The 17,275-nt window shown below is 41.4% G+C and overlaps 1 protein-coding gene across 2 annotated transcripts; it reads right to left on the bottom strand.

Annotated features, from left to right (window-relative positions):
- Nucleotides 1-1,947: 1,947 nt before the first annotated feature.
- mmp25b (matrix metallopeptidase 25b) lies at nucleotides 1,948-14,394 on the bottom strand. Of its 2 annotated transcripts, XM_068754432.1 has the most exons (16): nucleotides 14,289-14,394; nucleotides 13,935-14,129; nucleotides 12,479-12,561; nucleotides 12,237-12,393; nucleotides 12,069-12,142; nucleotides 11,627-11,759; nucleotides 7,739-7,830; nucleotides 6,102-6,234; nucleotides 5,672-5,819; nucleotides 4,253-4,557; nucleotides 3,900-4,079; nucleotides 3,629-3,713; nucleotides 3,415-3,497; nucleotides 3,127-3,279; nucleotides 2,550-2,843; nucleotides 1,948-2,195 (listed from the first exon to the last, which is right to left on the bottom strand). In XM_068754432.1, the coding sequence occupies exons 1-16, from the start codon at nucleotides 14,392-14,394 to the stop codon at nucleotides 1,948-1,950; spliced, it is 2,469 nt and encodes an 822-aa protein (XP_068610533.1). The 2 variants fall into 2 exon arrangements, with proteins under 2 accessions (XP_068610533.1, XP_068610534.1); XM_068754433.1 differs by lacking the exons at nucleotides 1,948-2,195; nucleotides 2,550-2,843; nucleotides 3,127-3,279; ... (5 more) ...; nucleotides 6,102-6,234; nucleotides 7,739-7,830 and adding an exon at nucleotides 11,410-11,510.
- Between the last annotated feature and the right edge of the window lie 2,881 nt (nucleotides 14,395-17,275).

Here is a 17,275-nt window from a genome sequence, read left to right as displayed (position 1 = left end):
CCAGATATCATGCATGGATATTGTGGCATTCATACATAAAAAAACAACAACATTGCATGTTGGCACTGAAACATCTTACGTGGGTTGAATTTGAGCGAGACGCTTGAGATGTTGGGATTATAGTTCACAAAACATCGGATGACATAAACCCCCCGATATATACAAAGTGCATTTATGATATTACAAATGTGGCCCTTTACTGCCGACTCTCTCTACGTCTTTGTCCTGAAATTGATATATATGATATATATTTTTAGTGCAGCAAATAAGACCTAAATAATGTCTAACTTAAGGAGTAGAATAAATACTCCTGTGCCAACATCCTTGAATGAGCTATGAATAAAGGATTCAATGTTTAACTATAGATCAGGAGAAGGCGGGACTTTTGAAATAAACATACACAACATTACATTCAGAGTTCCCGCAAATGAGTCGCTTTAGTTCAGTATTACGAGAGCGTCTAATTGTTAATTCAGGACTTCTGCTTCTCCTGCCGATGACAAAACTGAGCCGGCATTCCCGGGATCCAGAAGGCCATGAGCGCGAATCTCATCCTGCTATTCATTCCCTTCCCCTACACTCCAAGGCGCTCAGATGAGAACCTGACATTGAAAAAGTTGGGTGCATTAAGATCACAATCAGTGTTCTGGGCTGCACACGAGGGTGTGTCCCTGGAGAATGATGAGTATGCATTCAGTTGAATGGTTGAGATTCTCACAAACGTGAAGTGTCAAACATGCGAACCATGTGATAAGCGAGAGCGCAGTCCCAAAGGCGCTGAGATCAAAAGATAAGGTGTGTGTGTTTTTTTTTCTTTCTTATCAGATTGTGTGGGTGGGGGAGGTGTTGCTAGGGTCTTATGGGGGGGGGGGGGGGAGATTCAGTTGTAGCCAGGAACAATGAAGCAACACAGAAGAAACAGATTGTAAGATTTTCAAATTTCAAAACTTTTTTCTTGTGCCTTCCTGCAACTGCATTACAGTCTGCCTTAACTTTAGCACAACTAGATCTAAGCTAAGCTGAGGGCGATATGGCAGTGCTGCTAAAACCAACCTAAAAAGACGCACTGAACTGCATCATCAGAGCTCCATCAAAAGCATTACAGTGACAGATTTAATAAAAATGCGAGCATGAAAGAAATACATGAAATATTCATGATATCATTTATAAAATCACTGTAAGATAACTAAAATAATAAATAAATAAAAAGCTTGACCAATACAATTGAATATTACATTAATGTCACACTGGCTCAGGCTCTCTTCAGTCATTTTGAACCTACAACAGCTTATCTGTCTTCCTAAACTCCACTTTCAGCTATGTCCAAGCGAACGATTCATTGCATTCAACTGCTTTGCACTGGATTCCTGCTTGTGAGTTCAGGCATGAGTAAAGAGAGCCTGTAAAATGACACTTTTTTTTTTTTTAGCATGAACTTAAATGATCAATGCAAAGGTGATTTAAATCATTTACAGCAAACAGCAAAAACTTGACTCATAATTATTGTTTACAGAAATCATTAAAAAAAAAACCCACTGGTCATCCTTTCGTTTGAATGAATGCACTTAACAATAAACTGGAAAAGAAGTGTGTGTGTGTGTGTGTCCCCACTATGAGAGCGCAACCTGGATTTCCGTCTTATATGTCCATGCATTCTCATTTTGGGGCTGTGTGTAATACAATCCTCCCTGCAGGGAAAAGGAGTGGCGGGATTCTATAGCGGGATAGAGAAAGGACAAAATTCAACTCAGCAATATGGGGCTGTTAAGAAAATATTTACTGCAGGATAGAGCTCATGTTAAAGATTTAACGTGGGTTGGTTTGCCTGACTATAGGTCATTTAAGACCAGCTGTAATATAAGGTGAGTTTATTATAAGAGCTTTTGCCACCCTCCAGCTGAATAAGAGAAACAGTATAAAAGCAACCTGCAGTCGCCGCTCTGTTTTCTAATAAACAACCACCAACAATATAGCGAGGATCAAGGGGGGCCAGCTGCTTCTGAGGAAAGACGATGAACCCTTTAAGTCACAGCTGCACTCCTTTGGGACTCGAGGATCGATTGCAGTGGGGGACGCCGGAGGAGCCGGACATCTGAGCCAGTCCACGGCAATGGATCTCGGCGTAACGACCTCTTGATTCAGTCCTCCGTTTTTCAGCACCCAGTAAAGGTTGCCCTTGAAGAAGTAGGCATCTCCTAAAGAGCGACAGCAGATCTTTAATTCGGTCATGAGCAAACGGAAGGTCGCGATTAAGAGCAGCGAGCGGAACATTTTCAATCGGCTGCTACTTTAGATTTAGCCTCCACACCAGGTCTGAGAGGTACAGCTGTCTCACATCCGGAAGCCAAGTGGAAAAGCATTGCTGTATATTCTGTAGTCTATAAATCATGACACAAGAGATTGGTTGGATGATTCACTATCTGGGCATTTACCACCGAGTGTTTGGTATGTTGTTATTCAAGTTGGATAGTTGATTCACATGCTATCCCCATAAAATACATTTATTTAGTCCTAATCTCATGACGTGAGACCTCAGACTGTGACGTTACCTTCTCCCCAGCTGATGATGTCATCCATGTGGGCGGGTACTCCGGCCCAGAGGCTGTTGTCCCGTGGGTATCCCGGTTCCGGCTGCCTGCTCACTTGTCCGCTATTATGACTCTCGTCAAACCTCCAAAATTCCCCCCCGCTGAAGAGGTATGTTTTCCCATTGTGGGCCCAGATGAACGCTGCCTCCACACTTTCCACAGGCGTTCCTATCTTCCTACGCATCCCCCAGTCAGCGAGGGGTCGGGGGTAATTGGGCATGGCCACTGTGTCCTTGAAGACCCAGTACTGAGATCCTGGATACGTGGAGGAAAGTATAAGAGGGCATTTGTTTGTGCAGTGAATTTCTAACCAGGTAGACAGAATGTTTTAATACTGGTTGAGGAACAGAATCCAGGATCTCTTCTGGACCATCACTAAAATGTTATAATCTGTTCCTGGTAAGAGTCCCAACACTTCCTGAAAATGTCATTAAGATCCATCTGTAACTATTTGAGTTATGTTGCTATAAATGTTGCCACTTCCAAATTTAGGTAGATGCACCAAAGGGAATCACAACCTGATGATCCCGCCTCTCACCAGTGAAGAAGACGATGTGACTGTCACTCTTCCGCTCATACACAGCATCGATCTTGTTTATGGCCGGAGGGAAACCAGTCCAAAAGTTTTTGATTAGAGCCGGCATGAGGGACACCAAAGACCCGTCTCGCTTTGTTCTCCAGAAGTGTGCACCTTTCAGAGCAAAGAGACCCGATAAGATGCCTCCATATATTCAGGAACAGTGTAGATGTCTTCCAAGAAAGATTTAGACATTGTAAAAAGATCTTGGAATCTGAAGTGCATTTTATGTTCTCCTCTTATCTCTACCTTTAAAGAAGAAGACCTCTCCCCTGATATTTGCCACAGCGTCAAAGCCTCCCTGACAGCGCTCGTGGAATGAGGGATCAGAACTGTGACAGAGAAGTTGTTGCAAAAATCTCAAAAAGTCATCACTAGTCCATGCAAATGGATCTACCTGTCTGCGTCCACCTGCGAGCAACACTGAGGATGGATGTGCAGTGGTTCGAATGTTTATACTCACAGATGTGTTGGCCTGACGGGAGGAGGTCTGGGTAAACCCGGCAGGTCAGGATTAACCCCACCTGGTGGCCCCCCGTCCTTCACACCTATGACAGAATGTTGACGACAACATTCACTCACGGTCCGGAACTAGCATAGATAGATAGATGATAGATAGATAGATAGATAGATAGATAGATAGATAGATGGATGGATGGATGGATGGATGGATGGATAGATAGATAGATAGATAGATAGATAGATAGATAGATAGAGATTGATTGATTACTGACCATAGAGCTGCTGGATGGCCATCCTGTCATCCAGAGCCAGCTTGAAGTCGGGAATGTTTTCCACAGGACCCTGGTAGTACGGCCTCATGATGGACGGATCAGAGGAGGAATGGGACAGGCCCAGCGCATGGCCGAACTCGTGCACTGCAACTGTGAACAAGTCAGTGCTGCTGCTGTCACCTGAGAAAGTGTGAAGCAGGAGTGTTACATGGTCAGAGAAGAGGTCTAGAGCGTGTGTTCACTGAATGAGCAAAGAGCTCCCTTTCCTTTTAATGATCACAAGAGCTCACGTCTGCATTCAGTTTTCAATCCACCATGAAGCCATTGATGCTGATTTCAAAGTCACTGTATACCTGCATAACTCCAGTTCTCATGATCATCAAAATGTGTGTCACCAGCCACTTCGTCCCTCCCGGGAAAGAAGGCGTGAGCCAGGGTGCCGCCCAGCCCATCAAAAGGGTACCCGTCATCATGGAGCAAGCGAGCAAAGGACACTCTGATGTCCCCGCCAGCTGCCACGCCGTGGCGGTCGCTTGGCAGCTGGCGGAAGTTCAGCGGGGCGGCGTCGCTCCAAGCTTTGAAGGCGTGAGTCAGAAGTTTGTCCACCATATTGTTAGGCAGGTCGGAGGAGAAGGAAGGCGACGGGTAGCTGCGGACACTTCAGAGAAAAACATCTTTCGTTAAAATAAAAGTGCATTTTTAATTATCTGCTAAATTTGTTCGCAATGCTTGTCCAGACATTGTTGTTTTATTTTTGTCCTTTATTACTTATTTCTTAAGGCTGCAAATTTCTAATTAGTTTTCAAATTGTTTCTGTTGATACCAAGTTAGTAAATTATCTTATGTACAATATATATATATATATATATATATATATATAAAATTTATATTATAAAATGCAATTGAAAAAACTCTAAATGAACAGTCCTACTAAGAAGTATTACTTGTGTCGCTAAATCAATGGGAACGCGGCTGTTTATTTTAAAGCAATACCTTCTTCGCCATCTAGTGGCTGCAGATTGTACAGCAGTAACTATAGCTGTAAATATAGTGCACTCTAGGCTAGTGATTAACAGAAATGACTTCAGCTTTAGTGGGAAAACTGTGTTTTACTAAGTTTTACTTCAGACTGAATGGGGAACTCAGCCGGTACACAAGGCATTTTAATTCATTCTACTCTTTAATCTTGTCCTTCCATATTTTTTTCCCTTAATGCCAAGGCTGATTTGTTGTTGATAAATGCCTTACAAATAAACAGTTGTAAAAAAAACCAAAAAACTTTTCATTTCGAGTTACACCAAATTTAGGGTCTTCACTGTGTAAACTGCAGTTTCTTAATCATTAATCCAAGGAAAGAAATTAATAAAATGACACAACCAAGCCAATTAAAAAAAGCTATTTCTATTACCAGTCCAGGATAATCAATTTAAGATCTAAACAATGCTACTTAAAGCTCAAAGGCATTTTCACGTTCTCCTCGTCTTCAACAATAATTGATTATCAATTTGACAAAAATGCACTTAAATACAACATTTGTGGTAAATTTGTATAAAAATCTATCCGAGTTGAAGACCTCTTCAAAAAAAGGTTCCACACAGTCCTTATTGATTGACTGATTGATTGATTGATTGAAAATCAGAGCTATATTGCCATCATACAGTCTGAACTTGCTCACTGCTGCTGGAGTAGGAGATACACCCGAAAACAATGCGTGGTATAAACCCATGAGAAAGAAAACTGCACTGAGCAACTTGATATGAGTGCAAACGCACCTCCACGTGAGATCTGCCTTATGCCACTTGAGGCCTGACAAAGCGTATCTTCTCCTCCGTCTTCTTCTCCTCCTCAGCATGTCTTCACTCCCAACAATGTCGGGAAGGGAGCAGCGCGGCGTGGACATGAGTTTGAGGGTTTCATCGTCTGGATGAAGTTAGTCACAGTTTAACACGAACAAAAGCACGAGAAAGCAGATTGATTGTGGCTTGATTCCTCACACTACTACTACTACTACTACTACTACTACTACTACTACTGTACTTTCAGCTTGTCCCCTGAGGGGTCGCTACAGCAAATCAATCTTCGTGTCTCACCTCATCTGTTAGTCCATCCATTCCATGCCTGACCTCACGCAGCATTCAAAACCATTAAAATCAATATAAACATGCTCTATTGATCTGATTGATCTAAGTCAGAGATCGTTACCGAGCACTCCTGTTTCCTGAACGCCGCCGAATCGCTGCATGACACGAATTGCTTTCTCAAGCCCATCTTTGGTCTGCAGTTTACTTGTGTGTGGGTCAGGAGGAGGAAGGTAGCCATACCTGCTCAACCAATCCTGGGGGGGGGGGGGGGGGGGAGCAAGGGAGTTGTATTTGTCACTGCATTAAATCAAGATAATCATGAAATGTTCATAAGAAATAAGGTATTGGTTGTTATTTTCACACAGCACAGCACAAACTACCATAAAAAAATATTATTAGATAATAGATCAGTGATTACATTACCCACAATGCACAGGCAACATTTTTTGAACGGTTAATATGATGAAATCTTGTGGTTGTTGAGTGAGTCGTGACGGGTATAATAGCAAGTAATTTGTAATTCGTCACAGAACAACGAGAGAATAAACTGCAGTTGAAAGCAACAACTGCGGTATCAACCAATGTTTGCATGAATCAAAATAAATTCTTTGATGAGTGATTTTGAAACCTGTGCCTCCACCTCCTGCTGTGGTTGCAGGAAGGATAAGGTGTTGGCTCACATTCTGTGGGTTTCACACTGCCAACAAAATATCAGCCACAGTTTGTGTCTTTTCTGCACAGCCTCTGTATTTTATTTTAAGAAATTCCACTTTTGGTTCTCTTTTTTTTTCAGAAAACTTTTTTTACAGGTGAAATTTTGAAATAGTCAAGTCACCTTATTCTTGTGAGCAAAAAAAAAAAAAAAAAAAACCCTCATTATTTCATCTGGAAACGTGTTTAACTTCCACTCAGACACCATCAGCATCCGGCAGGTTGCTCATCATGATGAGTTTTATGATAATGGTGGCAAAACCAGTTGTTGTTGTTTTTTGTTTGTCACATGCCAAATTGCACAAACTGCAGTATTACAGTTTTTGAGGAAGCGTGGGGGTGAAGTAGGAATCCAGATATTTCCAAACTGAGTTCCTTATATGTAAACGCTATGCTGCAAACACAATGTGTTTATAACTACCACAGTTGGATTGGCAAAGAGCACACACCCCCCCCCCCCCCAGATTTGCCTGCATGTTGTGTATAAAGTAAATTCAATCAAATCAATACTTTTATTAATTATTACTATATCCACCTGCTACTATTCGCTTGTATGTTCTTCCTCCCCTTTCTTCTCATGCGATTAAGGGGGTTGAGGGACTCTCCTGGGGGTCCCCCCCCCCCTTGCATATGGACCTCACGTGCATCAACCACCAGCTCTTTGTCACAAGGCAGGCTCCAGAGGCTACGACTTCCTGCTCATCCACTCGGACAGCACGATGCCAGGATGAGCATTGAGCATCGCGTTTGAACTCAACAAACAACATCTTAGAGAAGCATGCAAAGCGACCCCCTCCCTGGAAAAGGAGTCACTGTGACAGGTGCCATATTTGATTTTATATTTAAGGTTGTTTAATGGAGATTAAAAGAATAATAGACATGGTTAATGGACAGATAATAATACCTAAAAACAAAATGAAGACGTGTTTCTTTCTTTCTTTCTTGCTGTATGCATTGTGTTTAGTGGACACAATTAATCAATTAACATGCTAAATAATGATCAGTCATCAGATCTCCCACAGTGACCTTTGTGTGTTTAACACTCACCACTGCTCTGCTGTACTGGTCGGATTGTGCTGATGAACTCCCCGTTAAAAGCAAAACCATCAACAGAAGAAGACCAAACTCCATTCCAGTCACTGGAAGGAACAAAGAAAGAAAAAAGAAATGCTTGAGAAGAATCAAAGTTATTCCTCTCTTCTGTTCCAGCTCAAGACAATTGGAGCAAAAACACGCCGCTGTTTGTCCTCCTGAGCTTCCGTCTCTCTTGGGTCGAGGCTGGGCTGATCGATCAGGCTCTCTGCGCGTCTGGCCGCCCTCCTGACGCGTCGTCGGTGGCTTCCCGTTATCCGCCCATTCAGATTTCTGCTGCGAAGGAGGGGCCGACAGGTACAACGTTGTTGATGATGACGCCGATGACGAGTTTTACAGTTTACCGACGGTTTACCGCTCGAAGAAGCGCCGAAGCCGCGCATAAGAAAAAAGAGAAAATTGATCATATCCGATTACTTTATTATTATTATTATTATTATTATTATTATTATTATGTGTTAATGTGTTACCTTCACAGAAAATATTATACTGTGTTATTATTATTATTATTATTATGTGTTAATAATGTGTTACTTTCACAGAAAATATGATGCTTATGAACATGATTACTTCCTGTGTGGCTTTAATTTTAATTCCAATCAAAGGTGGTTTAACACGTTTGGTATAGATAACATTTTCAGCTGGTTTCAGCCACCTTCTCAGCTGTACATAACACAAACACTTAGAATGCATTTGGAGGAAAGTGATGATGCTGCATTTAGCTGGAGTACACTGACATCTCACGTAACATCTCAGAGAGCCATTCTACTTCTGGGTTATTCTCTCTCAGCAAGCCACCAGCGGTGTTGCCTTTCCCTCCCCGCCCTTCAGCATCTGCTCTCTTTGATTGTTATGCATCCATGGGGAACCAAGTGAGCCATGCCATTAGCCTAATATGCTGCTCTGCTAATGGTCATCCAGCTTCCAGCATGTCCACTTCATCTTCCTTGCACTAGAGGAAACGATGAAAATCCTTTAGCTGATCAGTATTTAGACCTCGATGGCCGAGGGGGGTGGCTTAGCGACATCCTTCTGGAGTGATGTGGATGTTAAATTAATTAAAATTTCCATCCATATCAAGCAACATTTTTTTTGATTATCAAGTTAGACCAATAAAATATCTCAATCTTGCAGTTGTTATTTGTGACCCCTTGGTGGCAGCATGAAACAAGGTGTAAAATGTACTTTTTATTGCTTTTTTTTTGTTAACGTTTTAAGTTATTTGGAAGGGGGTACTCCTTTAATCATCCTGATGAGATACAGAGAAGCGGTGTATTTGTGTTAGTGGGTCTTTAAAGCTTTCCATGCAGACATTTTTCTTCTGAAATCATTCAAGGCCTGCGGCTTGATAGTCAAAAATAAACCCAACTTTTAACCAGTCTGTTTTTACTAACTACAAAACAGTTGTGATATTTTTCGTTAAAGAGGATTAATTACATAAACACCTATTCACGATAATGAGTCTTTCAGGAAATTGCTATGCAACACTGGAAACAAAGGCCTTAGAATTGATATTCATGACACATTTATTTTCATTAAAGGGATCCAAGGCCTTCACAAAAGGGTTGACAGCCAGTAGCTATACAGCTCTAACACAACACACGGCATCAACAGAAACAACACAGAGGACTTTTGTGAACAAGTGAAAAGTCAAATAAATAAGGGATGCAAGACATTTCATATGAGCTTCAACTGAGATGCGTCAACAAAAGCAATAAAAAGAGTGAGCAGAGGTTACAACTCTGCAAAGTACAGTAATAATTTTTTACAATACTCAGTTTTATTTCTGCAAGTGGCTGATTGTCCGTAGCGGCTTGTTTTGGTCATGCACAGTTAGTAATTTTATTTTAATTTTTTTTATCACAGTTTTTTCCATTTTTTTTAATCTCCAAGACCTTTGATCTCCAAGTCTTTGATTGTCAGATTCACAAGAAAGTGCTTGCATTTGTTATTTGGAAGAATTTGATGTGTAATGATGCTTGATTGTCATTGGCTGTTGGATATACAGTATTTAATGTATAAAATATACAAATAAAAGCAATGTAAAAAAAATATTCTACTAATTTTATGATATAATTTACTCTGTTTTATGACGATTCTGAAACATTTGTGTACCAAAACCTATAAAACCTAAAGAAAATTGCTTTTTTTGGGTATGTTTTTATCTAAATATTCTTACTTCTAATGATGTGATATTTTCATGTTAATCCCGGCACCAGATAATGTGATGTCCATATTGATATGGTGAATCTCTAATAATCTATTTGAACAAATGTAATGTGTGTTTTGAAGATGATTTCAGAACAAAACATGCGACATTCCTCCCTCCAATAATATCTGACAATATCCCACAGTTACTTTTCATCATACACAGAAGTCTGTACAAAAATATGCAGTATACGTCTGAGTGAAATGTTGATTCCAGGGCTCGGCAGGATGTACTTTTTATTGTTACTTCTTTTTATTTTTTTTTACGTTTTAGTACAAGTGATTGTCGTACGCAAGTTTAAAATATTTCACAGTAGCCTGACACGAGCTCCTGGAACAGACTCACTATTCCCGCATCACCGGAAATGTGGTTACGCTTTGTAATAGAAACACCTGCTGATGTTTACTTAGTAACACTGACTCACTCATTGAAACATTTCTGTGTGCACTTACACTAACGCTTCTATTTGCTCAGCAGATATGAGTCAATGGCTTAATGGGCGTTTGAAAGCTTCAGCTACTCTGCACGAAACAGCTTTTCTAATTATTTATTTTACTAAATTGAGAGTACCTTAAGTTTATGGCTCAGAGTAACCTCTGTTTTTTTTGGGGCCCTCTTCTGTCAAGATTTGTAAAATATATGTAATAAAAAAAGAAAATATGGTTGAAGGTTGAGCACGGTGGCGCAGTGGTAAGCGCTGTCGTAGGTTTGAATCCCCGTGTCTGCATGGGTTCCCTCCGGGTTCTCTGGGTTCCTCCCACCACCAAAAACATGCAAATTGGGCCAATTGGTTACACTAAATTGCCCATAGGTGTGAGTGTGTGTGTGTGAATGATTGTCTGTCTGTGTGTGGCCTTGTGATGAACTGGCGACTTGTCCAGGGTGTACACCCCTGCTCGCCCGTTGACTGCTGGGATAGGCTCCATTACAACCAGTGACCCGGTAACGGAAAAAGCTGTTACAAACATGAATGAATGATCTGAAACTAATTCTTGACTGCAAAATGCTAAAAAAGCAAGTCTTTTTTTTTACATTGGAGTGTAATCTTGATTAAATCCTGATCCTGATCCTAATCCTAATTATAGTTTAATCCGAAACACACCTCAAACAGAAAAAGAAAGAATTAAAGCCAATATATATATATATATATAAAGAAAGAAACCCGACCTGATAGTACTAAGCAAATACCAGTTTAACCAGAATACTCTCAAGTGCTATCCAAATGGCTCTTGTCTGAATTTGTAAACATTTAATGCATTTTGGGGTCTATGACTCATCCTGACCCCTCCACAGATTAGTCCTGTGCTTCTTATAACCCCACCAAGATTGTTTTCTCAGCACATGCCTGTTTTGTTTTTGCGTGTGTTTTTGTTGTTGTTGTTGTTGCTGCTGTTGGTTGTCATTGATTGCCTGGTGTTCACTGTAACCTGGCCCAGTACTGGCCCAGGTTATGACCCATGCCCGGCTGCTCATTTCCTGGAACCTGGACCGGCACTGACACGCCGGGAGAAATTAGCCCTGATTGGAAGAGACGGAGAAAAATGAAGATAATCAGACTGTGGCGATTCCTTTATCAGTTATTTCAGGTACAATCAGCCATTAGAGCCGGTCAGTAAATTAGTAGGAACACCCACCAGTGTTGGGATTAGCGGAGGACGAAGTCTGCAGATGAGGGGAAGAGTATGCTGTTGAGTCAAAGCTGCGAGGGGCAGAAGGGGATGGAGGCAACATGCAGGAGTAGGAGGAGGCTGATTGGGGAGGAATAGACTGAGAGTGGATGTCGGTGAGGAGAGGGGAGGTAGAGGAACATTAGGAGTTACACTAACTTGAAACACATGGTGGTGCTAGAGAATCTCCTTCAGGAGCAGGAGCTTTCTCTGCTTATTGTCACTATATGTTAGCTTTCTTCTTTCACTGATGCTGTGTAATGCTAAATTATAATGATGTTCACATGCTGCTAAAGCTGGGATGATAATTTGATAGTCTGCCAATAATCCTGCACACTTTTTTCTGACATACATTAGTATTATTATTATTATGGAGGTGCTGGTGACGGAGAATGAACGAATGACCGACCTGGACTCCAGAAGAGAAAACTGACAAGGAGCTATAGCTGGGCAGAGATGATTCAGCCTGATTCAACATTGACCCTGCGAAGAGACAAGGAAAGGTCAGGTGAGTTGCATTGCATCTGATTTAACACATCTGAGAGAGTCATTATGTTACGCTGTGGAGTATGCACACCTGAGCTGCTGCTGTGCTGCTGATGATAGACAGATGTGTTGAAGGATGTGGTCAGAGGGGCTTGGCTCTGTGAGCAGGAAGTCACGCCTCCCGACCTCCTTTGATTGCGCAGCTTCTCTTCCCTCCTCCACTTGGCTCTTCGGTTGGAGAACCACACCTTGTGAGTTAAAGAAGTTTCTTTTTCATGTAGGGGGTACAACAGATGTTGAGCATTGGGGTTACACACATGAAAGTTTCTTTACCTGTATCCTGGCCTCTGGTAAATCAATCTTGTTTGCCAATCTCTCCCTTGCAAAGACATCTGGGTAATGCGTCCTTTCAAACTCTGTGCGAGATATCAAATGTCAATCAATCAGTGATACGGCGGCAAGCACACTTTCAAGCTTTACATAGATTAAAATGAGAATTATTCTAATCAACTATTAAGCATTGATTATTCTGACAGATAATAATCTGCACAACAGATGATTGCGGCTTGCAATCAGGATCATGAGTCATATTGCCATGAGACGTACAAATCCAGGAAGCAGAGATGCATCCTTACAAGCATACTTGAAATATTTATCTGTTGCACTTTGTATAAATTATTTATCATTGAACACGCAGACAGTTCAAATGAAAGGATTCAAGTTGAGATACTCCCTGCTTTTCGTCGGCACGAGGCTGAGTGAAACTAAATTGAAGAACTATTCCTTAAAATAGTTCCTTTCTGTCCTGATTTATTACTAAGCATAAGTGCTTTATTTACTTCTTGATTTACAGTGTAAGAATGCATCGGAGCATGAAAGTGTAATCGAAAGTACTTTAAACATCAGTGAGATTATGCCGTTTCTTTTTGAGGCAGTTCGTCTGTGGTTGACACGCCACTAACACAAGTAGAAATGAGAATATGCCTCACCCTCTGACTGACACTGACTCATCCTGATCAACAGTGAACATATATCAGCAGACGTTTGGTGTCAGACGGACCTTATTGTACTACAAATTGCATATATGAACTTTATTTTAAATAAATCAGGAAACCGGCCACCTACAAAAATCCCAATTCCAAGTCGATCATTAACTTTAAGATGATCTTTAACAACCTTAAAAAGTAATGATCTAATTTACTGGGGAAATATTGAGCCAAACCGTTTCCTGTTTATTCTGGCTAAATTGAAAACCTTGCATTTGAATGTAGATGTGAAAAAGCAGCAGAATGACTACGTTTTTGTTATTTTTAAAGACAATTGGCTGATACTATTATTCCAACAGATTACCCACGCTGATTAAACGCTGGCGCCACATGGTAAATACAGCGACACTGCACAGAGATAGCAGTGCTGGCTCTGTGCATTCAATCCGTCACACAAATTGTTATAATTGGTGTCTGTGTCAACACATGGTTGTTATTGTGCCTTGGCCGTGCACCGAGGTCAGTGTTCCTCATTAATGTCATTTGCACACAGTGACCACACTGATATATTTCCACTTGGCTGCTTTGTCTTTATTTAGCTCAAGGGCCCGCTGCAGCCACATCGAGTCCAGGGTGGCTTTCCTGATCCTTTTCAACAGAAACCAGGAATACAACAGTCGGGCCAAACAAGGATGCCATACAGGCGGCCGTTGTGACGGTAAATATCTTTGTTTGTAATTTCAAAATGTATGTTTTGTGGTAAAAAAAAAAAAAAAAAAGATTTCCATGCTTGCTGGCCTGACCTTTCTCCAGAGCCTCGATCTGCTCCTGTGTGAAGCTGGTCCTGTTCCTCTGCAGTTTCCTCTTGAGCTGCAGCCTCAGCTGAGACTCCTCGCCGTCATCCCGCTCCACGGGAGCTCCTCCCACTCGACCCGTCCCCCCTCCCCGTGACTCACCCCCCATGCTGCCCTCGGTGTCCAGCAGACAACCGTCAGAGACTGGCGTAGATAGGAAGGTGACAAAAAGAGATGTTGGAGTGTCAAAAAAAACAAATCCAGTCGCGGAGCACGACAGTTCAGAATAATAACAACGATGAATAATCAGAGCAAACAGGAAGTTGGCGACACTGTGAGCATTTCCGGAGAATTCCCACTCACCTGTGCTATGTTGCGTTTGAATGCCGGTGGGGTCATGATACCAGTTGTTGGGCCCACTCCAGTTTGAGCCGCTCTGCAGGTTCAGCATGGTTAACTTCTCATACATACTACAAGTGTCCAAAGCAACATGAAGAGAAATAAATGAGTCCTGTCCTGTGTGTGTCTGCCTCTGTTTACTGTCACCTTTGGCTGCGCTCCTCCTCAATCCTCCAGTCCTTCCTGAGGGGGGGGGGGGGGGGGAGGAGAAGGAGGGGTTCATATCGCATGAGTTCACACATGGTCGGCATTGTGGTGCATTAGCTTCATGATGACAGACTGAACTGGAGTTACTTACATGTCTGCTGTCTTAACGTGTGTGTGTGTTATACATTGGTAGGCTGGTATACCGCAGGGGGTTAAGATACAATGGAACCCACTCCGAGAAATATGGCATTTATTATGCTACTGGCTTTTAGCTCTATCTCTGCTGATAAACCTGAGCATGCACACACACGCACACGCACGTGCAAAAAAAAAAGACACTGCATCTTTATGTAGTCACAAAATGGCATTGCGAACACACTGGAGCTTTATGAACAGGACCGCCCCAAAACATATTTAACTTTCAGTAGGAAATGCCCTCATGTGACTTAAATATTGTTGCTTGCATAAATATATATATATATATATACCTGTATGTGTGTGAGGTAAACAAAAGCTTTCCCTTATACTCATCCTTTATCTTTTATTCCATTAATACACAATTTCCTCTTTAGAGAGTGAGAAAGGAATAGAAGCGTATGCCAACAGTAAGACACATATCACAAACAGCATAATGTCAAAGGTCAAGCGTCTTTCATTTCAACCAAGCAGCCCCATCGAAACAGTTCGTTTACAAGACTCTCGTTGACTTCCAGCCTCAACGCATTGACCAAAGTCCACATTAAAGAGGTGATTTCCGCACGTGCGGCTGGAAATACCGCAAAGTCAAGTTTTTTGCGAACTTACCAAGTATCCAGGTGAAATGACGACGGGGTCCTGTGTGTTACTTTCCTCCTCTGTGGACCTTTTTTCCCCTGCTCCCCCCTTGTCCCTTGTTCTCCAGCTTTGTTGACAATGGTGTTTGTGTGTGTGTGTGTGTGTGTAAATGAGAGAATAGGAAAGGGATGGAGAGAGTTAGGCAGGGTGAGAGAGAGTGAAGGGGTGGGGGGGCTCTGGAGAGAAATGCGTCTGCGGGCACTCTTGTCCTCCAAGCAATAGAGCGAGAGAGGGAGAGAGAGAGAGAGGGAGAGAGAGAGAGAGAGCTACCGAGTGGTGACAAAGTGAGTCAACATCAGTGTCAAGTTTGAACTTAATGCCAGCGAGAGGAGGAGGGGAGGCGAAAGAGTGGAGCATAAAGCACAGATAATGGAGAGATAGTAGATGATGAGGAGATGATGAGTCCAATTTTAACCATACATTTCACATCAATATCAAATTTGATCAGCAGTTAAGTTCTTTTTGTTTTTTCACAAACACGCGGAACCAGATTAAAGAGTGAACAATGTTTACTCCATAAATCCATCCTTGTTAAGATACTTGCAAAGATTTGTTTTACCACTTCCATAAAGCCGTGCCCACATATATTTGTAGTAATAATAATAACAACAATAATAGTAATATACTGTTACGTTGGATTTTATCTGCCTGCTTGAGCCTCATAAGATTCATGTGAAACAAATTGATGTTTTGATGCAACAAAACAATTTTTATGTTGATGGCTCTTAGAATATATTTTTGTTTTTCACTCTTATGATGTCACACATAATACATCCATCAGAACAAGTATCATTATTTAACATGATTAAAAGGAGTAGTAATTATTTTATAGTTTGTTTGAGAGACAATATTTTTTTTCATCTCAGAACATTAATATCAAAAAAATCTAATTAATTGTTGATAATATATATTTAATATAAGTGAAATGACTGAAGATCATATTTAAAGACTACCTCTGCTACAGCTCTGTGTTTTCAGTATAATTAAACTGCTGATGACTGCCTTTCATTCACTGATTAGTCCATTTTACACCAGAAAGTTCAGAGGGATGTCTTTTAATTACTTCATTTTTGTCACTCCCCCCCCAAAAAACGACACTCAGATTTACTTTTATTTGGAAAAAAATGATTGAAACAATGAATGAATGCTCAAAACAGTTGAGAGATTAATCTTAAACTCTTTTTCTTTGTATCAAGTCAATGTTCTTTTAATTTTCAGTCATTTGATATTATGTTCACATGGATTGAGTCACTCAATACCTCAACCTACACTCCAGTTTGGTAACAGGTCCTCCTATAGAACCCATGTATTGTCCTCCTCTATTGCACTGCTCTTTGAGCTATGGGACAGTAAACGAGGACCGTGTCTGTCCCAGGACAGATTATAGGTGCACAGAACATGAACCGTGTCTCATGTAAAGTGCGAGTAATGACGCAGGTATGATGATACGTATGGTGGCGTCAAAGAGCAGCAAACCAGGGGTTTAAATATATCTCTTTGCAGTGCATGAAGGGAGAAAAGAGGAGAGCGATGGAAGATGGAAGTGGGGAAGCAGAGGAGAGAGATAGAGTGAGGAGGAAGTATGTGACTTTGGGGTGGGTGCAGGGGCTTAGGGATGGGGAGGGTGCCAGCTTGTTTTATTTCCGGTTGACAAGACTTTGCGCTCCCTTTCTCTCTGTCGCTCCCTCTCTCTTTCATACTATGCTATTCTTTCTCTGCTGCCCCCATTGCTACCCCCCCCACCTTTTTTTTTTCTCTCTCTCTGTTACTTTCTTCCAAGATGTGCCTCAAAGGAAGGAAAGGACTTGACAAACTCAAAGGTAAAAAGGAGTAAAACCAACAACAGAAGAAACATGCAGATCTGTTATAAGTTCAAGGTACAAAAAAGTCAAAGCACCAAGATAACAGCTGAGTGTGCCTGGATTTCACGTATCACAAATAGTGCGTATTACTCGAAACGTCATATTAAT

This window comes from Brachionichthys hirsutus, chromosome 21 (assembly GCF_040956055.1).
Source record: "Brachionichthys hirsutus isolate HB-005 chromosome 21, CSIRO-AGI_Bhir_v1, whole genome shotgun sequence".
NCBI lineage: Eukaryota > Metazoa > Chordata > Actinopteri > Lophiiformes > Brachionichthyidae > Brachionichthys > Brachionichthys hirsutus.
The sequence above is the reverse complement of the archived record's forward strand: the minus strand, read 5'-3'. Positions and strand labels throughout refer to the sequence as shown.